Source organism: Hylobates moloch, unplaced genomic scaffold (assembly GCF_009828535.3).
Source record: "Hylobates moloch isolate HMO894 unplaced genomic scaffold, HMol_V3 SCAFFOLD_3, whole genome shotgun sequence".
In the NCBI taxonomy this organism is placed as follows: domain Eukaryota; kingdom Metazoa; phylum Chordata; class Mammalia; order Primates; family Hylobatidae; genus Hylobates; species Hylobates moloch.
In genome coordinates, this window is record NW_026652278.1 from 80,999,341 (window position 1) to 81,016,886 (window position 17,546).

At 48.0% G+C, this 17,546-nt stretch overlaps 1 protein-coding gene across 1 annotated transcript; it reads left to right on the forward strand.

The window, feature by feature from the left end:
* The first annotated feature begins 804 nt into the window (after positions 1-804).
* NPY4R2 (neuropeptide Y receptor Y4-2) lies at positions 805-3,591 on the forward strand. Its single transcript, XM_032141813.1, has 2 exons — positions 805-962; positions 1,996-3,591. Exon 2 carries the CDS (start codon positions 2,055-2,057, stop codon positions 3,180-3,182), a length of 1,128 nt encoding a protein of 375 aa, XP_031997704.1. The 5' UTR covers positions 805-962; positions 1,996-2,054; the 3' UTR covers positions 3,183-3,591.
* Positions 3,592-17,546: the final 13,955 nt, after the last annotated feature.

Sequence of the window (17,546 nt, forward strand, 5' to 3'; positions counted from 1 at the left end):
TACACTACTGGCCAAGCCCTGCTGATGGTCACCCAGAGCCTTGGGTTCTGGTCCGTTTGCTGCTTCTGAGTGCAGTGCCTCCGCCACAGGTTCATGCAGCTGGGACTGCTCTTTATCTTATATTGGGCTTTGTGTTTGGCTCTGGAATAGTTTATTTTGTCATGTTCAGCCCCAAATGGCCCTTTTTGCCAGAAGACCATAGTGCCGGAGAAATCTTCCTGCCTTCGAGATCTGGTTCCTAAATAACCAGACTGTAAACTATCAGGCGAATTCACAGCTTGATCTTTTAAATGACCAAATTAGACTCTTTTTTTTTTTTTTTGAGACAGAGTCTCGCTCTGTTGCCCAGGCTGTAATGCAGTGGTGCACTCTCTGCTGACCGCAACCTCCGCCTCCCAGGTTCAAGTGATTCTCCTGCTTCAGCCTCCCATGTAGCTGAGACTACAGGCATGCACCACCACACTTGGCTAATTTTTGTATTTTCAGTGGAGATGGGGTTTCACCATGTTGGCCAGGCAGGTGTTGAAGTCCTGACCTCAAGAGACTCATCTTTATAAGTAGATCAGATGCACAACAAGTGACACTTATGACAGCCGACAAATAGAGTTTACTGAGCTCTGGTTGATTTTGGTCTTGTACTCTGCAAAAACTGCCTTAACATGGCAATTGATCATGTAAAAAATACATATGGCCATTATATGAGACTTAAAGAATATCTCAAATAGAGTTTTCTGCTATAGTGTTTTACAAGGCAGGGTCCAAGGGCCATGTACATCAGAATCACATAGTCTACTTGTTAAATACAGATTCCTGGCCCCCATCCTGGACTCACTTAACTACATCTCCTGGTGGAAGGGCCCTGGGATCTGCACTTTCAACATGCTTCTAGAATGATTCTGATGTTTACTGAAGGTTGAGAACTGCAACCCTGTGGGATTAATAATGACTAGAGAATCTGAGAGGTGAGTCACAATGATGTATGTAGTGGTATGGTGCTTCCCGTGCAAAACATCCATCATTGGCACTACCACGGGGGAACTCTGGAGTCTAAATTCCAACTCAGTCTTGGCAGGGGGTCAGTTGTGCTGAGGAGGTCCTCGGGGAAGGGACAGCCTGTACCAGGGCATAGAGATGTGGAACAGTCTGGTGTGCTTGTGAGCTGCACACTGCACCAAGTGACTTGAACATAGTCATGGAGTGGGTTCTGGGGAGGGCACTGGGCACCTGTAACTTTGGCCAGGTATGTGTGTGCACATGGTGGGTGTCAGGAAGAAGCTGGTGTGCTGATGAGCCAGGCTTTGCATACTGGGCAGTCTTCAACTTTGCCAGATATCACCTAAAAAACAAGGCTAGCAGGGCAGGGAGGGGCTGAGACCAGGAGGGTGCACTGAGTATGGATCCCTGAGGCTTTAGCTCTATCTTGAAGGGAATGGGGTGCCGTGGAAGGACACAAGCAATCCTGTGCAGAGTGGCATTTATTGCTGTCTCCATTCAGATAAAATATGACAAGGGGCATTCTACCCATGCTCCCTGAACAATTCCATCACTAAACTCTGCATACAGCACTCCAACTTCTTTATCATCAGAACAGCCTCATCCTGAGGCCGGAAGGAATTATAGAACAAGTTCTGGCTTTAGATGACCTGAGTTTGTAACTGGGCCCTGTTACTAATTAGCTGTGTGACTATGGGCAAGTTGCTTTCCATCTCCAGGTCTTAGATTCCTCATCTATGAAATGGATTGATAATATCTACCTCTAGGAATAAACTAGCTAATAGATGAAAGTGCTGAGCACAGTACCCAGCATGCAACAAGTGCTTCTAACAGGGTAGCATCATTGGATGCCAGTGTCTCACCATGAGCCTTAGGTAATAGCCCCTCCAGATACCAGCCTTGGGTTGGAAGCAGCTGAGAGCTTTTCTACCCAGCCCTGCTCCTCCCTGGATTCTGCCCTGGGCACGATCCCTGAGTATTGTTTGTCTGTTTGCCTTGTAGGCGTCATCCCTCAAGTGTATCACTTAGTTCAAGAGTCCTGGAATCTTTTCACATCCACCATGAACACCTCTCACCTCCTGGCCTTGCTGCTGTCAAAATCTCCACAAGGCGAAAACAGAAGCAAACCCCTGGGCATCTCATACAACTTCTCTGACCATTGCCAGGATTCCGTGGACATGATGGTCTTCATCATCACTTCCTACAGCATTGAGACGGTCGTGGGGGTCCTGGGTAACCTCTGCCTGATGTGTGTGACTGTGAGGCAGAAGGAGAAAGCCAACGTGACCAACCTGCTTATTGCCAACCTGGCCTTCTCTGACTTCCTCATGTGCCTCCTCTGCCAGCCGCTGACCGTCGTCTACACCATCATGGACTACTGGATCTTTGGAGAGACCCTCTGCAAGATGTCGGCTTTCATCCAGTGCATGTCGGTGACGGTCTCCATCCTCTCGCTTGTCCTCGTGGCCCTGGAGAGGCATCAGCTCATCATCAACCCAACAGGCTGGAAGCCCAGCATCTCACAGGCCTTCCTGGGGATTGTGCTCATCTGGGTCATTGCCTGTGTCCTCTCCCTGCCCTTCCTGGCCAACAGCATCCTGGAGAATGTCTTCCACAAGAACCACTCCAAGGCTCTGGAGTTCCTGGCGGATAAGGTGGTCTGTACTGAGTCCTGGCCGCTGGCTCACCACCGCACCATCTACACCACCTTCCTGCTCCTCTTCCAGTACTGCCTCCCACTGGGTTTCATCCTGGTCTGTTATGCACGCATCTACCGGCGCCTGCAGAGGCAGGGGCGCGTGTTTCACAAGGGCGCCTACAGCTTGCGAGCTGGGCACATGAAGCAGGTCAATGTGGTGCTGGTGGTGATGGTGGTGGCCTTCGCCGTGCTCTGGCTGCCTCTGCATGTGTTCAACAGCCTGGAAGACTGGCACCATGAGGCCATCCCCATCTGCCATGGGAACCTCATCTTCTTGGTGTGCCACTTGCTTGCCATGGCCTCCACTTGCGTCAACCCATTCATCTATGGCTTTCTCAACACCAACTTCAAGAAGGAGATCAAGGCCCTGGTGCTGACTTGCCAGCAGAGCGCGCCCCTGGAGGAGTCAGAGCATCTGCCCCTGTCCACAGTACATACGGAAGTCTCCAAAGGGTCCCTGAGGCTAAGTGGCAGGTCCAATACCATTTAACCAGGTCTAGGGCTTCTCCCTGCCATGTCCCTTGCCAGGCTCTTTCACTTAGCTAAGTGGGCACACTGCAAGCTGGGGTGGCACCCCAGCATTCCTGGCTTTCTGGGGTCCAGATAGGCTGGCAAGAGCTGTTTTTGCATCCATTTGCATCGTGAAGACTGGCATTTTGATACTTCAGCTGTTTGTTCCTGGGAGAATTCTGAGTGCAGACTCCAGAGGTCACAGTAAGCCTTGGAGCTTCAGCTGAAAGATGCCAGAGCCGGAGATGTCTGCTGGCAGCAGGCAGGGTTCATTCTGGTGACACAGCAACAGATGCCTGGCCTGGGAACCCAGAGATTTCACCTCCACCAGTGAGACCACGGGGCCACTGTCGGGTGAGGGAAGGAGCGCTTGGAGTCAGAGCTCTAGACCTTGGTCAACTCCTCACCTCTGTGAGATATGGTGTGTGGAGTCGCTTCAGAAGTAAAGAATTCTGTGGATGCAAAGCAGTGGGATTACTGTTAGATCATTAGCGCATCCAGCTGAAGAGAATAGATGCAGTAGTCTTGGCTTACAGCCCTCTGCAGCAGGAATTCCGGGACTCACTTCCTACTCCATACCTTTTCTCTATCACTGTGTCTTCCACCTTACATGGAAATCAGCCTGCAAGTTCCTCTCCTCGATGAGATGGCGAGCGCCTTGCAGGTGAAATCCATATCATCATGGGGCTTGTGTCTTACATCCCATGGACAGGCCCTGGCACAAGGAGAGAGCTCCAGGGAAGTTTTCCATGGTGGGTTGATGGTAAAGGTGCCACTCACTGCTGAATGTTTGGTGCTGGACAGGAGTCCAGCATGGGAAGGGGGCCAGGGCTCAGGCTGCTGCAGCCATAGTCTCCTGCCTGCCCTTCCTTGCCTCCCAGGACCTCATTTGATACAGCAGCTGGACCGAGACTCTGTGGCTCTCCCCACTGCTGACCCACTACAGAGGCCTCCAGAACTCAAGGCCATGGCTTCAGCCTCCTTCACTCTGTGCTCTGACCACTGAGCTGACTTGCCCCAGATAATGTGCCACGTATCTTTCAAAGCTTCCTCAGGGTATTGGGCATCCCAGTGGCCTTAAGTAGGATCAGGGGCAGGGAGTCCTGGGAGTCTAACTTCATGGGGCACTGGCTGAAAAAAGCAGGGGTCCCCTTCCTCCAGCCAGCCAGGGAAAAAGGAGAAAAGGCTCCAATTAGTATGAATATCTTACCTTGGGGGTTATGGCCTAGTCCTCTGGATGCTGAACCAGGCCCAAGGCTTCATCTATGTGTGGACCAGACAGCCTGTCCTTGCAGGGAAAGAAATGTCAAGACTGCTCCTGGGCTGCATTGGATGGGATGTCTCCACATGGCTCTGTTGGCTCAGACCGACCCTCCAGCAGAGTGGACAGTGGCTGACCTACTATAATCTCCCAGGGCAGGGTATTCATGTGCCGGAGCCCTGGAAGAGCCCATCATAAGCCGGCATAGGTTCTGCACAGGGGGTCTGGCACAGGGCTCTCACCCCTGACCAAGAACCGGTAGAACTGACATCCAAGACAAGTGCTCTTTGAGCCAGCAGCTCCCTTCCTGGAGCTGTTTATCTTACCGCTTCTTTTGGTCACATCTCCCATTCAGTTCCTTTGTTCATTTTGTGTTGGATTTTGGGCAGATTTCTTGAGCCACTTTCTTGGACACAGCTTGTGCTTGTCCTGTGGTGCCATCTGCTGCTGGCTGCTCCAGGTGACCACCTGCCAGCAAAGCCCAGGTTCCCAGACCCATCTATTTTGTGAAAAGCCCACATGCACAAAGCAACCCCCAAATGCCAAAGGAGCCAAGAGACCAAAGAAGGAGGCAGACAAATCCAGTTTGTTGGTATTGAGTGATTTATTGAGGGAAATTTTAGGCAGAAGGGTGGTCTTGGGTGGCCACAAGACAGGCAGATCTCTGCACTGTTACTCTCGGACCCAAGGCTTATATACCATACGAAAAGGATATACATGCTCCAGCAAGACAATGAAAGGTAGTGTGCCAGAGCAAGCAAGAATGCCATGTGCATCATAGCCCAGAATTTGCATGATAACATCAAGCTTGCTTTGATCTAAAAGCAGGAGTACATATTCTTACACTCGGGACAGTAAATAAAGTAGGAGTCAGGAGGCATTCATGGTACTGGAGCTAATCAGAAGTCAACATGGGCAAATTAGCATCCAAGATGGAGTCACTTTTGTCTTCACATCACCCCAGAAAGATGTCATTGTCCAAGCTTCCCAAGGAATTGGGGGCCTCAGCCCCCACTGGATCCCACGCAAGTGCCTGGAGTTGCTTCTCATTATTAGTCTCAATGGTGCCAAGATGCTGGGGACAAAGATGATTTCAGGTGCAGACATGCTTGAGGACGGAGGGCCAGGCCAGGCCTCTGGGGAAGGTGTTTGGTGCTAAGAATTGGGGTAGTGGGTAGAAGCCTCATTGAGTGTGTTCTGTGCCCCAGCATCATATGGAGCTTGTAGATATGCAGAGTCCTTGTTGCCAGCCCAGCTCGATTGAATCCAAATCCACGTTTTATCAGGATCCCAGGTTAATTGTGTGCACACTGAAGTTTGAGAAGCTCTGCTCTAAGAAACAGGTTGCCCTGGAACCTAGAGTTACTGGGTAAGCAACTGTAGACACCCATCTTAGTTCTGGGAACGTCTCTAAAATTGTTATTGCTGAAAAGGTGCATTCAGTTTTGGTTGTCTGTCTCATCTCTGGCTGCATGTGGTCATATTTTTTGTGAGACTTTTTCATTCTTTTGATAAATATTTGCCATGTGCATAGTTTGCATAGATATGTTCTTAGTGAACATGGCTTTTTGTATTCTGCTCTATTTCACTTAAAACTGTATCATCAACAATTTTTCATCTTGCTGGATATCTTTTTTTTCTTTTTCTTTTTCTTTTTTTTTTTTTTTTTTTTTTTTTTTGAGACAGAGTTTCACTCATGCTGCCCAGGCTGGAGTGCAATGGCACGATCTTGGCTCACTGCAACTTCTGCCTCCTGGATTCAAGCAATTCTGCCTCAGCCTCCTGTGTAACTGGGATTACAGGTGCCTGTCACCACACCACCCAGCTATTTTTTTTTTTTTTGTATTTTTAGTAGAGACAGGGTTTCGCTATATTGGCCAGGCTGGTCTCGAACTCCTGACCTCAGGTGATCCGCTCTGCTCTGCCTTCCAAAGTGCTGGGATTACAGGCACGAGCCACCGTGCCCAGCCTAGATATCATTTCTGATGGCCGCTTACGAATGTAGAAACTGCCCCAGTGAAAGCCAGCACCCCTCAGTATCTCTAGCTCCTGGGGGCAGTGGGGGGATGGGGGGGCATCTCTAGCCAGCAAGTGGACCCTCTGCCACCCGTTGTGGGAGGAACCCATCTTACAGAGGAGGATCATGGCTGGAATTGGAGACTCATACCACAAAGACTGACTGGGAACCCTTGGAGGATGCAAAACTTTATCATGTCCTGGCTGTGAGGGCTAAAGCCCTGCCTAATGCTAGCCTTTCTTTTTTAAAGTATTGATGTGGCCTTTTTTTTTTCCATTATGAAAGTAATCATATTCATTCTGAAAGATATACAATATATACAAAAATAAAATTTAAAAAAGGAAATTATCAGGAGTTCCACCACTCAAACATAATCACTGTTCACGTTTTGGGGAGTCATTTTAAAAGTTTCCATATGCATAGTCATATACATATGTCTGTTTTCTAAAAAAATGGTTGAGATCGTAGTGTGTCCATATGGGAACTTATATATCACATTTAAGGATTGTTTTATATCTTTTTTGTTTAACCTGATATAAATTTTTATTCACTTGTTTATTCATTAAACAAATATGTCAGACACTGTGTTAGCTGTGGGGATACAGTGGTTGTAATCAGACATTGTCCCTGTTCTATGGAATTTAAAGTCCATTGATAGATATATCCTATGTCCTTAATATCATCTGTTGTGGCATTCTGAGCTGTCTCTAGACCTGTTGCGTAGAGTTTTATGATGAACCTCTGTGCAAAGAACCTTTTCTATATTTGGAATTATTTCCTTAGGAGAGATTTCCAGAAGTGGAATTAACAAAGGGCATGGACATTTTTCAAGGCTCTTGACGTGTGCTGCAAAATTGATTTCCAAAAAAGGTCTGAAACGATTTCAGGGCACTCTCTGAAGAGTGCCCATTTCACCATACCCTGGCCACTGTTGGTGGTTTACCATTAACCAAAAGACTTTGACCTGAATTGCCAAGACTAGAGGGTGTCCCAGCTCCTGCCTCCAGGTCCAGCAAACAGTGTGGGCACTGACCGTTCAAGGCTAGCCTGACCGTGTCCCTCTGTGAAACCTTTGGGGGTTCCACAAAGCCTTTAGGATTTCAGGACCACATAACTTATCCAAACAGGGATACTTGAACATGAAAGGGGCCACCATGAATAATCACCCTGGGACAACAGGCAAAACTACCCTGGGAAATGGGAACATGAGATCATCCTACTATAGATAAATCTGATCCCTTAAACATAGCTTGAATTCAACCCTCTCCACCATCTGGCCCCAACTTACCTTTTCAGTCTCTTTGCATCCTGACATATCACACGATCCAGTCACAGTCGGCCTGCAATTACCAACCACACCTTGGGTGTCACTGTCTCTGTACATCTGCTCCCGCCATTCCCTCCTCCTGCCTCCAGCCACCCCACCCCCCGCCAGTCTACAATGCCCCCCTTTGCCCATCTGTGTAGGTCCAAATCCCACCCTTGCTTCAAAACACAAATTAAATGGTACCATTCAATACTGCTTTCATTCAACAAACATGTACTGACTGCTTACGATGTGTCAGGCACATAGACTACAAGACCGAAAACATCCCACCTCCTGTGGAACTTTAATTTGTGTGTGCAACTGTGACAACTGGTCCTAAAGATGAACACAAAGTGATGTGCCAGAGAGTCTGCCCTGTTATGGTTTTGAATAGACACACCCACCACCCCACAAGGCTATGAGCTTTTGAGGGTAAAATCCAAGAGGCTCATCCTCCACCCTTGCAGAACTTCTGACACACCCTTGGATAGAGCAGGCACTTAAGCATTTGCCGAGTGAAGAATTACTATTAAAGAAGCTTACCTATTCACTCTGCAAGAGTTTTCTAATAACCAGTTCTGGGTTCTCCATGAATCTGAGATCAAAGGGGAGCCTAAATTTCCACATACCTTAGAGAAACACCCCCAGGTCCTACCACTGTGACTCTCTGTCCACCCTGATGCTGGAAGAAACTGAAGTTACCGGATTCACTGATTGCTGCTTCTTGTGAGGTTAAGTGACTCATCCAAGGTCACACAGCTAGATAGTGACTGAGCCACTGGAAGGGTCAGGAGGTGATACAGGAAAGACTCAGAATGCATGAGTGGATAAGTCATCAAAGGAGTCACTGGAGTGGAGGGGCCTGGAAGGCAAGGTGACCCTGAGAGCTGGAATGGCCAGAGAAGAACAAACAAGCTAACAGCCCCAAAGACCTCCATTGTCCCCAGATCCCATTCGCTGTCATCTCCTGAAGAACATCACTCTCACACCATCAGTGTTCTCTGCTCCTTTTTGCACAAAACTCCTCCAGAGCCTTGTCTAACCTCTTTCTCTCTCTCTCTCTCTTTTTTTTTTTTTTTTTTTTGTTCTTTTAGAGACAGGGTCTTGCTCTGTCACCCAGGCTGGAGTGCAGTGGCATGAACATAGCTCACTGCAACCTCGAACTCCTGGGCTCAAGTGATCCTCTCACCTCAGCCTCCTAAGTAGCTAGGACCACAGGTGCATACCACCATGTCCAGCTAATTAAAAAATTAAATCTTTTTTTTTCTTTTTTGGTAGAGACTGGGTCTCCCTATGTTGTCCAGGCTGGTTTTTCTTTTTTTTTCCTTTTTTGTAGAGATGAGGTCTCTCTCTCTTGCCCAGGCTGGTCTTGAACTCCTGGTCTCAAGTGATCCTCCTGTCTCGGCCTCCCAAAGTGCTGGGATTGGCATGGGATACTGTGCCTGGCCCCCTGTCTAATCCTGAAGCTTCCACTTCCTCTCCTCTTATGTGCTCACCAGTCCATTCATATAGCTCTTGCCATGTTGCCAAATCCTGTGGCCAGTTCTCAGTCTTGTCTGATATGGTCGTCAGCTGTATTGGGCAGTTGGTCACTCCCTTCTCCTTGAGACTCCAGCATGTGGCTTTTTCAGGGCATAATGGTTGTGGCTCTCCCTGCCTCATTGGGCTCTTCTCCCCCATCTTCTTTCCTGGACTCTTGTTGCCCTGAATTTGGGACACTGAAGCATCCCCAAGGAGCCCTGGAGGTCCTCTCATTCCCCTGGTGAGCTCACCCAGTTTTCTGGTGCTAAATGCCACAAATACTCTAATGTTCCCCAGTGTATCTCCAGTCTGAACTTCTCCCTGACCTCCAGATTTGGGTGTCCAGGCATGCTTTGTGTTTCCTAGACACCAGTCAGCATCTCAAGCTTGGCACATTCAAAAGCAAACTCCAGATTTGTCCCTGCTACCTCCTTCCTCAGTGTCCTCCTTTTCAGGAAAGGGCAAGTCCTGCTTTTCATTTGCTTGGGCCACAGTCTTTGGGATCACCTCCTATTCACACCCCTCATCCAATCTATCAGTGAGTTCTGTAAGCTCTGCCTTCAAAATGTTCTCAGAATGACCATTTCTCACTGCCTCCAGGCTCTGCTTTCAGGTTCAAGCCACCATCCTCCCTACTGAGATCATGGCAGAGGCCTCCTTTCTGGCCTCATTCAGCCAGAGTGATCCACTGAAGCTAGTCAGGTGCCTCTACAACTTTGTTCAACCCTCCAGTGGCTTTCCATCATACTCTGTGCAAATTTCACAGTCACAGTCTGCACCTGTGTCTGCAGACCATCCGCCCCTCTCTGACCTCACTTCCTACTACCCTTCCCCTCACCCACTCCTCTTCAGCAGTGCTTGCTTCTCTGCTATCTTTTGAACAGGCTAAGACTGCTCCCGCCTTAGGCCTTTCTACTTCCTGCTCTTGCTGCTTGGAGTGCCACCCCTTGATATCAACTTTCTCCCTTGCTCCCTTCACCTTAAGTGAACCTTTATTAGAAGATTAATTTCCTGGCTTGGCATGGTGGTTTGTGCCTGTAATCTCAGCATTTTGGGAGGCCAAAGCAGGCAGATCACTTGAGCCCAGGAATTTGAGACCAGTCCAGACAACATAGTGAAACCCCATCTCTACAAAAATTACAAAAATCAGCTGGGCATGGTGGCACAAGCCTGTATTCTGAGCTACTTGGGAGGCTGAGGTGGGAGGATTGACTGAGCACAGAAGGTCAAGGCTGCAGTGAGCTGTGATCACATCATTGCACACCATCCTGGGCAACAGAGTGAAAGCCTGTCTCAAAAAAGAGAAGACTAATTTTTTAACCATCCTGTAAAAATATAACCATCCTCCCTCTCTCTTCCCTTTTCTGCCCAGTTTCTGCCACAGGACTTAGCACATTGGCTGGTTCCTTGTTGAGGGTCTCCACTCCCTCATTAGAATGTGAACCCCATGGACGCAGGCACTGTAGATGTTTTATTTACTGTCCAGCTCTCAGCAAGAACAGGCTGTTCACGAGAGGTGCAGAAGAAATATCCATAGTACAAGTGAATTTCCAACTGTTAAGAGTTCATCAGTGGAGAGCTGCACTTCAGCCTCCTATTTGTGGAAAGCGGGCATCTGGTTTTGTAGCTGTTTGGTCTCAAGTTTGACAGCCGTTTGCCCAAGATTGCTGACTGAAAGGGAGCTGAAGCAGCTCCCTTAGCATCCTGGTTTCCTGGTTTGTAATAATAAACACTGGCTGCCATGTATTTAGTGCCCCAACCACTGTGCCAGATGCTTTACATTGCCTTCCCTCAATCCTGAGATCAGATAGATGAAGAAACTGAAGCTTATAGAGCTTTCAATAAGAGCCAAAGTTGAAACCCAATCAGTTGTCTTCCAAAGTCTATGACTTAGACTGTTGTAGCAGGAAAGACAGTTGGCCAGATGACCTCCAAGTGGCCTTGAAGCTCATAGCTAGAGAGTATGAGCTTTATGGGCAATGGAGAAGCACTGAAAGCTTTTAAGCAGGGGGATGGCATGGTCAGGTTACATGGAGGGAGAGTAGTGTGGCTGGATTGGCCTGCATTCCCCAGAAAGCAGAAGCTGGGGCAGAGGTCTATGAGCTCTTCCTTTATTAGGGAGAAAGATCCCAGGGAACAGAATGAAGAATACGGGGAAGGAGACAGGGAAGGAGGAAGAGTCAATCTGAAGATGCGCTACTGAGCTGGCAGCTGATTACTCGATACCTCTTAAAACCATCTAAGGACAGTTTGTCTGGATGAAAAAAGAGGTAAGAACTCATCCATTGACTCCCATATTCCCTTGGCAAAGGTTCGTACATGGAGCATTACCTCCCCACACCCTGGGGACACACAGGAACGCTGAACATACCTGGACATAAACAGAGCACTCCTGTGGAGGTGAGAAGGGTGTTTGGGGTGTGAGGTGAGGTGCCATCAGGTTGCACCTGTATGAAGCCAGTGAGCTCTCTCAGAGTTGGTGCCTCAGTGGGTGCTGGACCAAGAGGCCAGTTGAGGACAAGAGGATCATAAGCAGAGCAGAAACAGCATCCAATTCAGGGTCAGAGGAGGTGGTATGGGCTGAACTGTGTCCCCCCAAACTCATATATTGAATTCCTAACCCACACTACCTCATCATGTGAGCTTCTTTGGAAGCAGTGTCGTTGCAGGTATAATTAGTTAAGATGAGGTCGTACTGGAGTATAGTGGGTCCCTAATCCAACCCCTTGGCAAAGGTTCATACATGGAGCATTGTCCACATAAGACTGGTGTCCTTATAAGAAGGGGAAATTTGGACACAGAAACACACACAGGGAGGATGTGTTGTGACCATGAAGACAGAGTTCAGGGTAGTCTTTCTACAAGCCAAGGCATGCTGAAAATGGAAGTAAACCACTAGAAGCTGAGGGAGAGGCACCCAACAGGCTCCTGCACAGCCTTCCGAAGGAACCAAACCTGCTGACACCTTGACCTTGAACTTGCAGCCTCCAGAACTGTGAGACCATAAATTTCTGTCATTTTAGCCGCTCTGTCTGTGATGCTCTGTTGTGGCAACCCTAGGAAACTAACAGAGGAGGTGAGATTGGGGGCAGGGAGGCCCATCTCGGGGGGGCATCATGTCAGTCAGGCACTCAGTAGCTGGGGGAAAATCCCAAACTCAAGTGGGTGATGGCAAAATGGGGAACTTATTGGCTCATGGAATGGGGCTCTCCAAAGGAAGTTCTTTGACTTCAGGCTTGATTCAAGGGTTTAAACGAGGATGGTAGGGCTCTCTAGTCCTTGCCCCCTTGTCTCCACATGTTTTGAACTACACATTTGTGTGCCTCCAGAATCCCCATGTTGAAACCCTAACCCACAGTGGGATGGTATGTGGAGATGGAGCCTTTGAGAAATGATTAGATTTAGTTGAGGTTATGGGGATTCTTCATGATGGGATTAGGCCCTTACAAGAAGAGACCAAAGAGCATGCTCTCTGTCTCTCTCACTCTCTTTCTCTGTCTCTCTGTCTGTCTCTCTCTCTCTCTGCCATGTGAAGATACATCAGGGAGACGTCCATCTGCAACCCAGGAAGAGAGCCCTCACTAGGAAACAAGCAGGCCAGTACCCCAGTCTGTAGGACTTCCCAGCCTCCAGAACTGTGAGAAATAAATTTCTGTGGTTTATAAGACACCCAGCTTAAGGCATTTTATCACAGCAGCCAGAACAGACCAAGAGAGGTGCCTGTGTCTTGATCTCTAGAGAGAGCACTGGCCAAGGCCGACCCAGCCATGAGAGAGAGACAGAGACAGACAGGACTGGGCCGTGGCTGGCTGGGGTGTGTACTGATCCAGGGCTGGCAGTGGGCCAGAGGAAATTCAGCTCCCCAGGGCTGGATCTGGTGAGAGGACATGGAGGTCAGCAAACAAGTTAGGGTCCTGAGGCACCGGGTGGGGTTCAGCAAGGAGGTCTTGGTGGACAGGATGGGGCAGCTGGCAGAGGAGCTAGTTCTCCAGAGCTGAGACCAGAGATGACACCAGGTAAGTGGCCCTTCACCTGTGTTCTGTGGCCTCACTTCTGTAGAGAATCGAGGCCAGCTTCAGGGTCAAGCTTCTTGGCTGGAAGCTGGGAGTTGTTGCTGTGGTTCACTGAGTTGCAAGGATACAGTGAAGACCGAGAAAATGCTGAAGAGACCTGGAAGTCCCCCATGGAAGAAATCTGATTCTTACAGCGCTGCAGAGAGGTAGTCTGGGAAGGCCTTTCTTCCCAGAATATCTCTTCAAGGTTCTGATACACCTCACAACCCCTGCAAATACAGACAGACCGGACTGGGGCTCCCAGTTCCAGAGGAGATATTGGGAAAGGGTCCGAGGAGCACAGCAAGATGTCTGCTTAGCTGGCAGTAGCCAGCACTCCCGGCCTGGGCAGCCGAGCAGGCATCTGCAAGGGTACTTCACAATGATTGGTGGAGCAGGAGGGTGCTTGAGAGTGTGGCTGTGTAATCGTGGCCTTGAGGTTTCTTGTTGTTTAAATGTCACCACTTATTTGAAACTAATTCCTGTCAGACTGCAAAAAGTTTATCAGTGTAATTGGGTGCTGGCAGAAAGCTCTCTTAAAATACATATTCTTTCATTCATAAAGCTATTAATGGGGCATTTGATTAGCATCTTTTTGACTGCCAAGGAAACCATACTGAAAGCAGGGCATGCATTCAGAACAAAGAACTCCAGCTCGTGGGTGAAAACTCTGCAATAGCCATATCTCCCCCACCAGATAGTGTGCTTTGTGATGGCTGGCAGCCTGTGCCCCTTGGAAATGTTATTTTCAGCCCCTTCTGGGCTTGTGACTAAGGTGTGGGTGGTGGATCTACAAAGGATTTCCCAAAAAGAAGGCCTCCTTTACATACCTTTTGTTCTGTGGACTGACCCATTTGTCCCACCCAGATACCTGCAGCAGGTGGGAGACTTGTGCCTTAACTGGGCAGCTGTGAGCACCAGTCTTTTTCCCCAAATTCCTGGGTGCTGTCTGAGCATGCTGCCGTTTGGCAGTGGGGGCCTCAGTCACATCCTGATGGAGAAAATGCGGAGGTTTCTCATGAGCTTATTTAACGATTCAGAGGCTGGAGTCGATTCCACTTTTTGTCCAGTATGTAGCTTTAAAACAGTTACATATAACATGGAACAATAAGACATGAAAAGAGAGAGGTTTATAGAGGGAGATGGGAATCGTGACAGCCCCTGCTTATGGAGTTAGCCTCTCCAGTCCTGCATTCTTCTGCATCCCCACATCCTGCTTGTCTGGAAAACAGCTGCAGCTTGCTACTTCAATTCTTGGCCTTCCAGAAACTGGACTCCTGGCCCATCTTTTCATCTCTTTGGAGAAACAAACAACAAACAATAATCTCGTCATAATTAAAATTCACTGTGATATAAAGCTACTCTAAAAATAGTACAATTAAAATTAAAATTTATTTCATTTCTTGAGCTGACATTTCAGACAGCCCAGTGGCCCCCCATTAAACTCGAAGGTGATGAGTCTCTGCTCAGTCTCACCTCCTGGGCTTCTGTTCCAGCATGAGTCTGAGCTCCATTCAACTCTTCCCGGGCCTTTTCAGCTCTAGGTGTAAAGGTTCAGTGTGAACTCGTAGAAAGAAGATAGGCTTTTCAGTCAAGAGATCTGAATTCTTATAAGGACTGTCTCATAGTCCTTGGTCTCAGTTTCCATATTTGTACAGTGAGGATCATGGGTTCCAAGGATTTGGGTTCCAAGGTGGGGTTGGACAATGAAACCATAGCTGTCCAGTGTGGTGGCCACGGGCCACATGTGACTCCTGAGCACGTGAGATGGGACTGGCACAAATTGAGATGTGCCAAGTGTAAATTACACACTGAATTTCAAAGACAGCCCCTACAAAGGATGCGGTGTCTCATTAATAATTTTGTATATTGATTATATGTTGAAATAGCAATATTTTAGATATATTGGGTTAAAGTATGAAAATCAACATCAACCTTTTCATTTTACTTTCACTATTTTTTAGAGCAGCTTTATAGTCACAGCGAAATGGAGTAGAAAGAACCCAATGACCACTCCATCTGTCCTAAGCCAGTCTGAGGGCTTTCTGTCCAGCCCTAACACTGTACCATGATCCTCATGGAAACTGAGACCAAGGACTATGAGATAGTCCTTATAAGAATTCAGATCTGTTGACTGAAAAGCCTGTCTTCTTTCTACGAGTTCACACTGAACCTTTACACCTAGAGCTGAAAAGGCCCTGGAAGAGTTGAATGGAGCTCAGACTCACACTGGAACAGAAGCCCAGGAGGTAAGACTGAGCAGACTCATTACCTTCGAGTTTAATGGGAGGCCACTGGGCTGTCTGAAATGTCAGCTCAAGAAATGAAATAAATTTTTATTTTAATTGCACTATTTTTAGAGCAGCTTTATATCACAGTGAATTTTAATTATGACGAGATTATTGTTTGTTGTTTGTTTCTCCAAAGAGATGAAAAGATGGGCCAGGAGTCCAGTTTCTGGAAGGCCAAGAAGGACTTCCCGTATCCTTCCTGGGCCCCAAACACGCACAGCCTCCCCGTTAGCTACACCGTCCACTAGAGTGGTGTGTTTGTTACAGTTGATGCCAGACTCCGTGGTTCAGGGTTCGCTCTTGGTGTTGTACATTCTATGGGTTTGGACAAATGCATCATGACACATATCCACCATTATAGTATCACACAGAATAGTTTCATGGCCCTAAAAATCCTCTGTGTCTTACCTACTTATCACCTCCTTTCCTGTTAAACCCTGGCAACCACCGATCTTTTTACCGTCCCCATAGTTTTGCCTTTTCCGGAATGCCATGTAGTTGGAATAATACAGTATGTTTTCTTTTCAGATTGGTTTTTTTCACTTAATAATAAGCATTTAAGTTCCTCCATTTCTTTTCATGGCTTGACAGCTCATTTCTTTTTAGAGCTGAGTGATATTCCATTGTCTGGATGTGCCAAAATTTATTTATCCATTCACCTACTCGAGGACATCTTGGTTGCTTCCAAGTTTTGGCAATGATGAATAAAGCTACTACTGTAAACATCAATGTGCAGGTTTTTATGTGAACATAAGTTTTCAACTCCTTTGGGTAAATATCAAAGAGTACTTTTGCTGGATTATATGGCAACGGTGTGTTTAGTTTTGTAAGCCACTGCCAAACTTCAGCCGGTTCCTGGTTTCCCTATTCTCCGCAGGCTGGCCTCACAAAGTTGGTCTCCTGCAGAGCTCCAAGGAAGCTGGTTTTGGCTGAATCTGAAGATGATCAATGCTGGTAGGATGCTGCTGTGTCACAGGCTGGAAGCCCAGCTCCTGATCATACTGGAGTGGGGCTGCTGCTCCCCGCAACCCCACCTGCGTCCGCCGTGAGCTGGAAGAGCAGGGCTGACGGCCAGAGTTCTGCCATACCCCACTATGATCGGATCAAGCTCTGATCCCACCAGGCCAGGGGCTGTGCTTCCCTGGTCATATAAGCCCAAGGTCCGGGGTCGCTCTCCTGGAGTCTGACATCAGCCCGGGTAGGTCCCAGTGCGCTGCCCTGGAAGAGGTCAGAACGCTTGTTCCTGAGCTTATCTCTGTGGATTTTCCCTGATGAACTCTGATCTAGCCGGCAGCGTGTGGGCTGCTAAGTACTTTTCCCTTGTTTGCTCAAGGAGTTTGCGGCCCCAAGATCATTTCCACAGCCTTTTGCTTCAGCTTGCTAAAGGGAGGCTGCTCTCACTCTCTTCAGCTTGCTAAAGGGAGGCAGAGTTCTGAGGAAGGCAGGCACCTTGGGGGATGTTGAAAGCTGCCTGTTTGCTGTGCCTACCACCTCCTTCTAGTCCTCCTCTCGCCGCCCAGATCACCCCCTACAATGCATTACCCAGGCCTGCCCCCCACCACCCAGAAGCTATGTGGACTCTGGTCCAAGTCCCACACTTGTCTGAAAGAGGTGCCTGGGCCCCACAGAAGCCTTGTCAGATGATGGCAGCTGTCTTCTGATGGTTCAGTGGATCTGCCACCTACTCAGAGAGGTCTGAGAGTCACTCTCTCTGAGTCTCAGATTCCATAGTAGTCAAATGAAGGGTTTGAACCAGAATATTTTCAAGAATTTGTGCTCTTCTAAGAGTCCATGGTTTTTTTAAAAGTTAATTTAAGTTTTAAAATTTATTTTTTATTTTATTTAAACATTTTTATTTATTTTTAAAATCTTTTATTTCAGGTTTCGGGGTACATG

Bases quoted from the DNA above. Each gene is read 5' to 3' on its own strand.
- NPY4R2 (XM_032141813.1), top strand. From the start codon at position 2,055: ATGAACACCTCTCACCTCCTGGCCTTGCTGCTGTCAAAATCTCCACAA.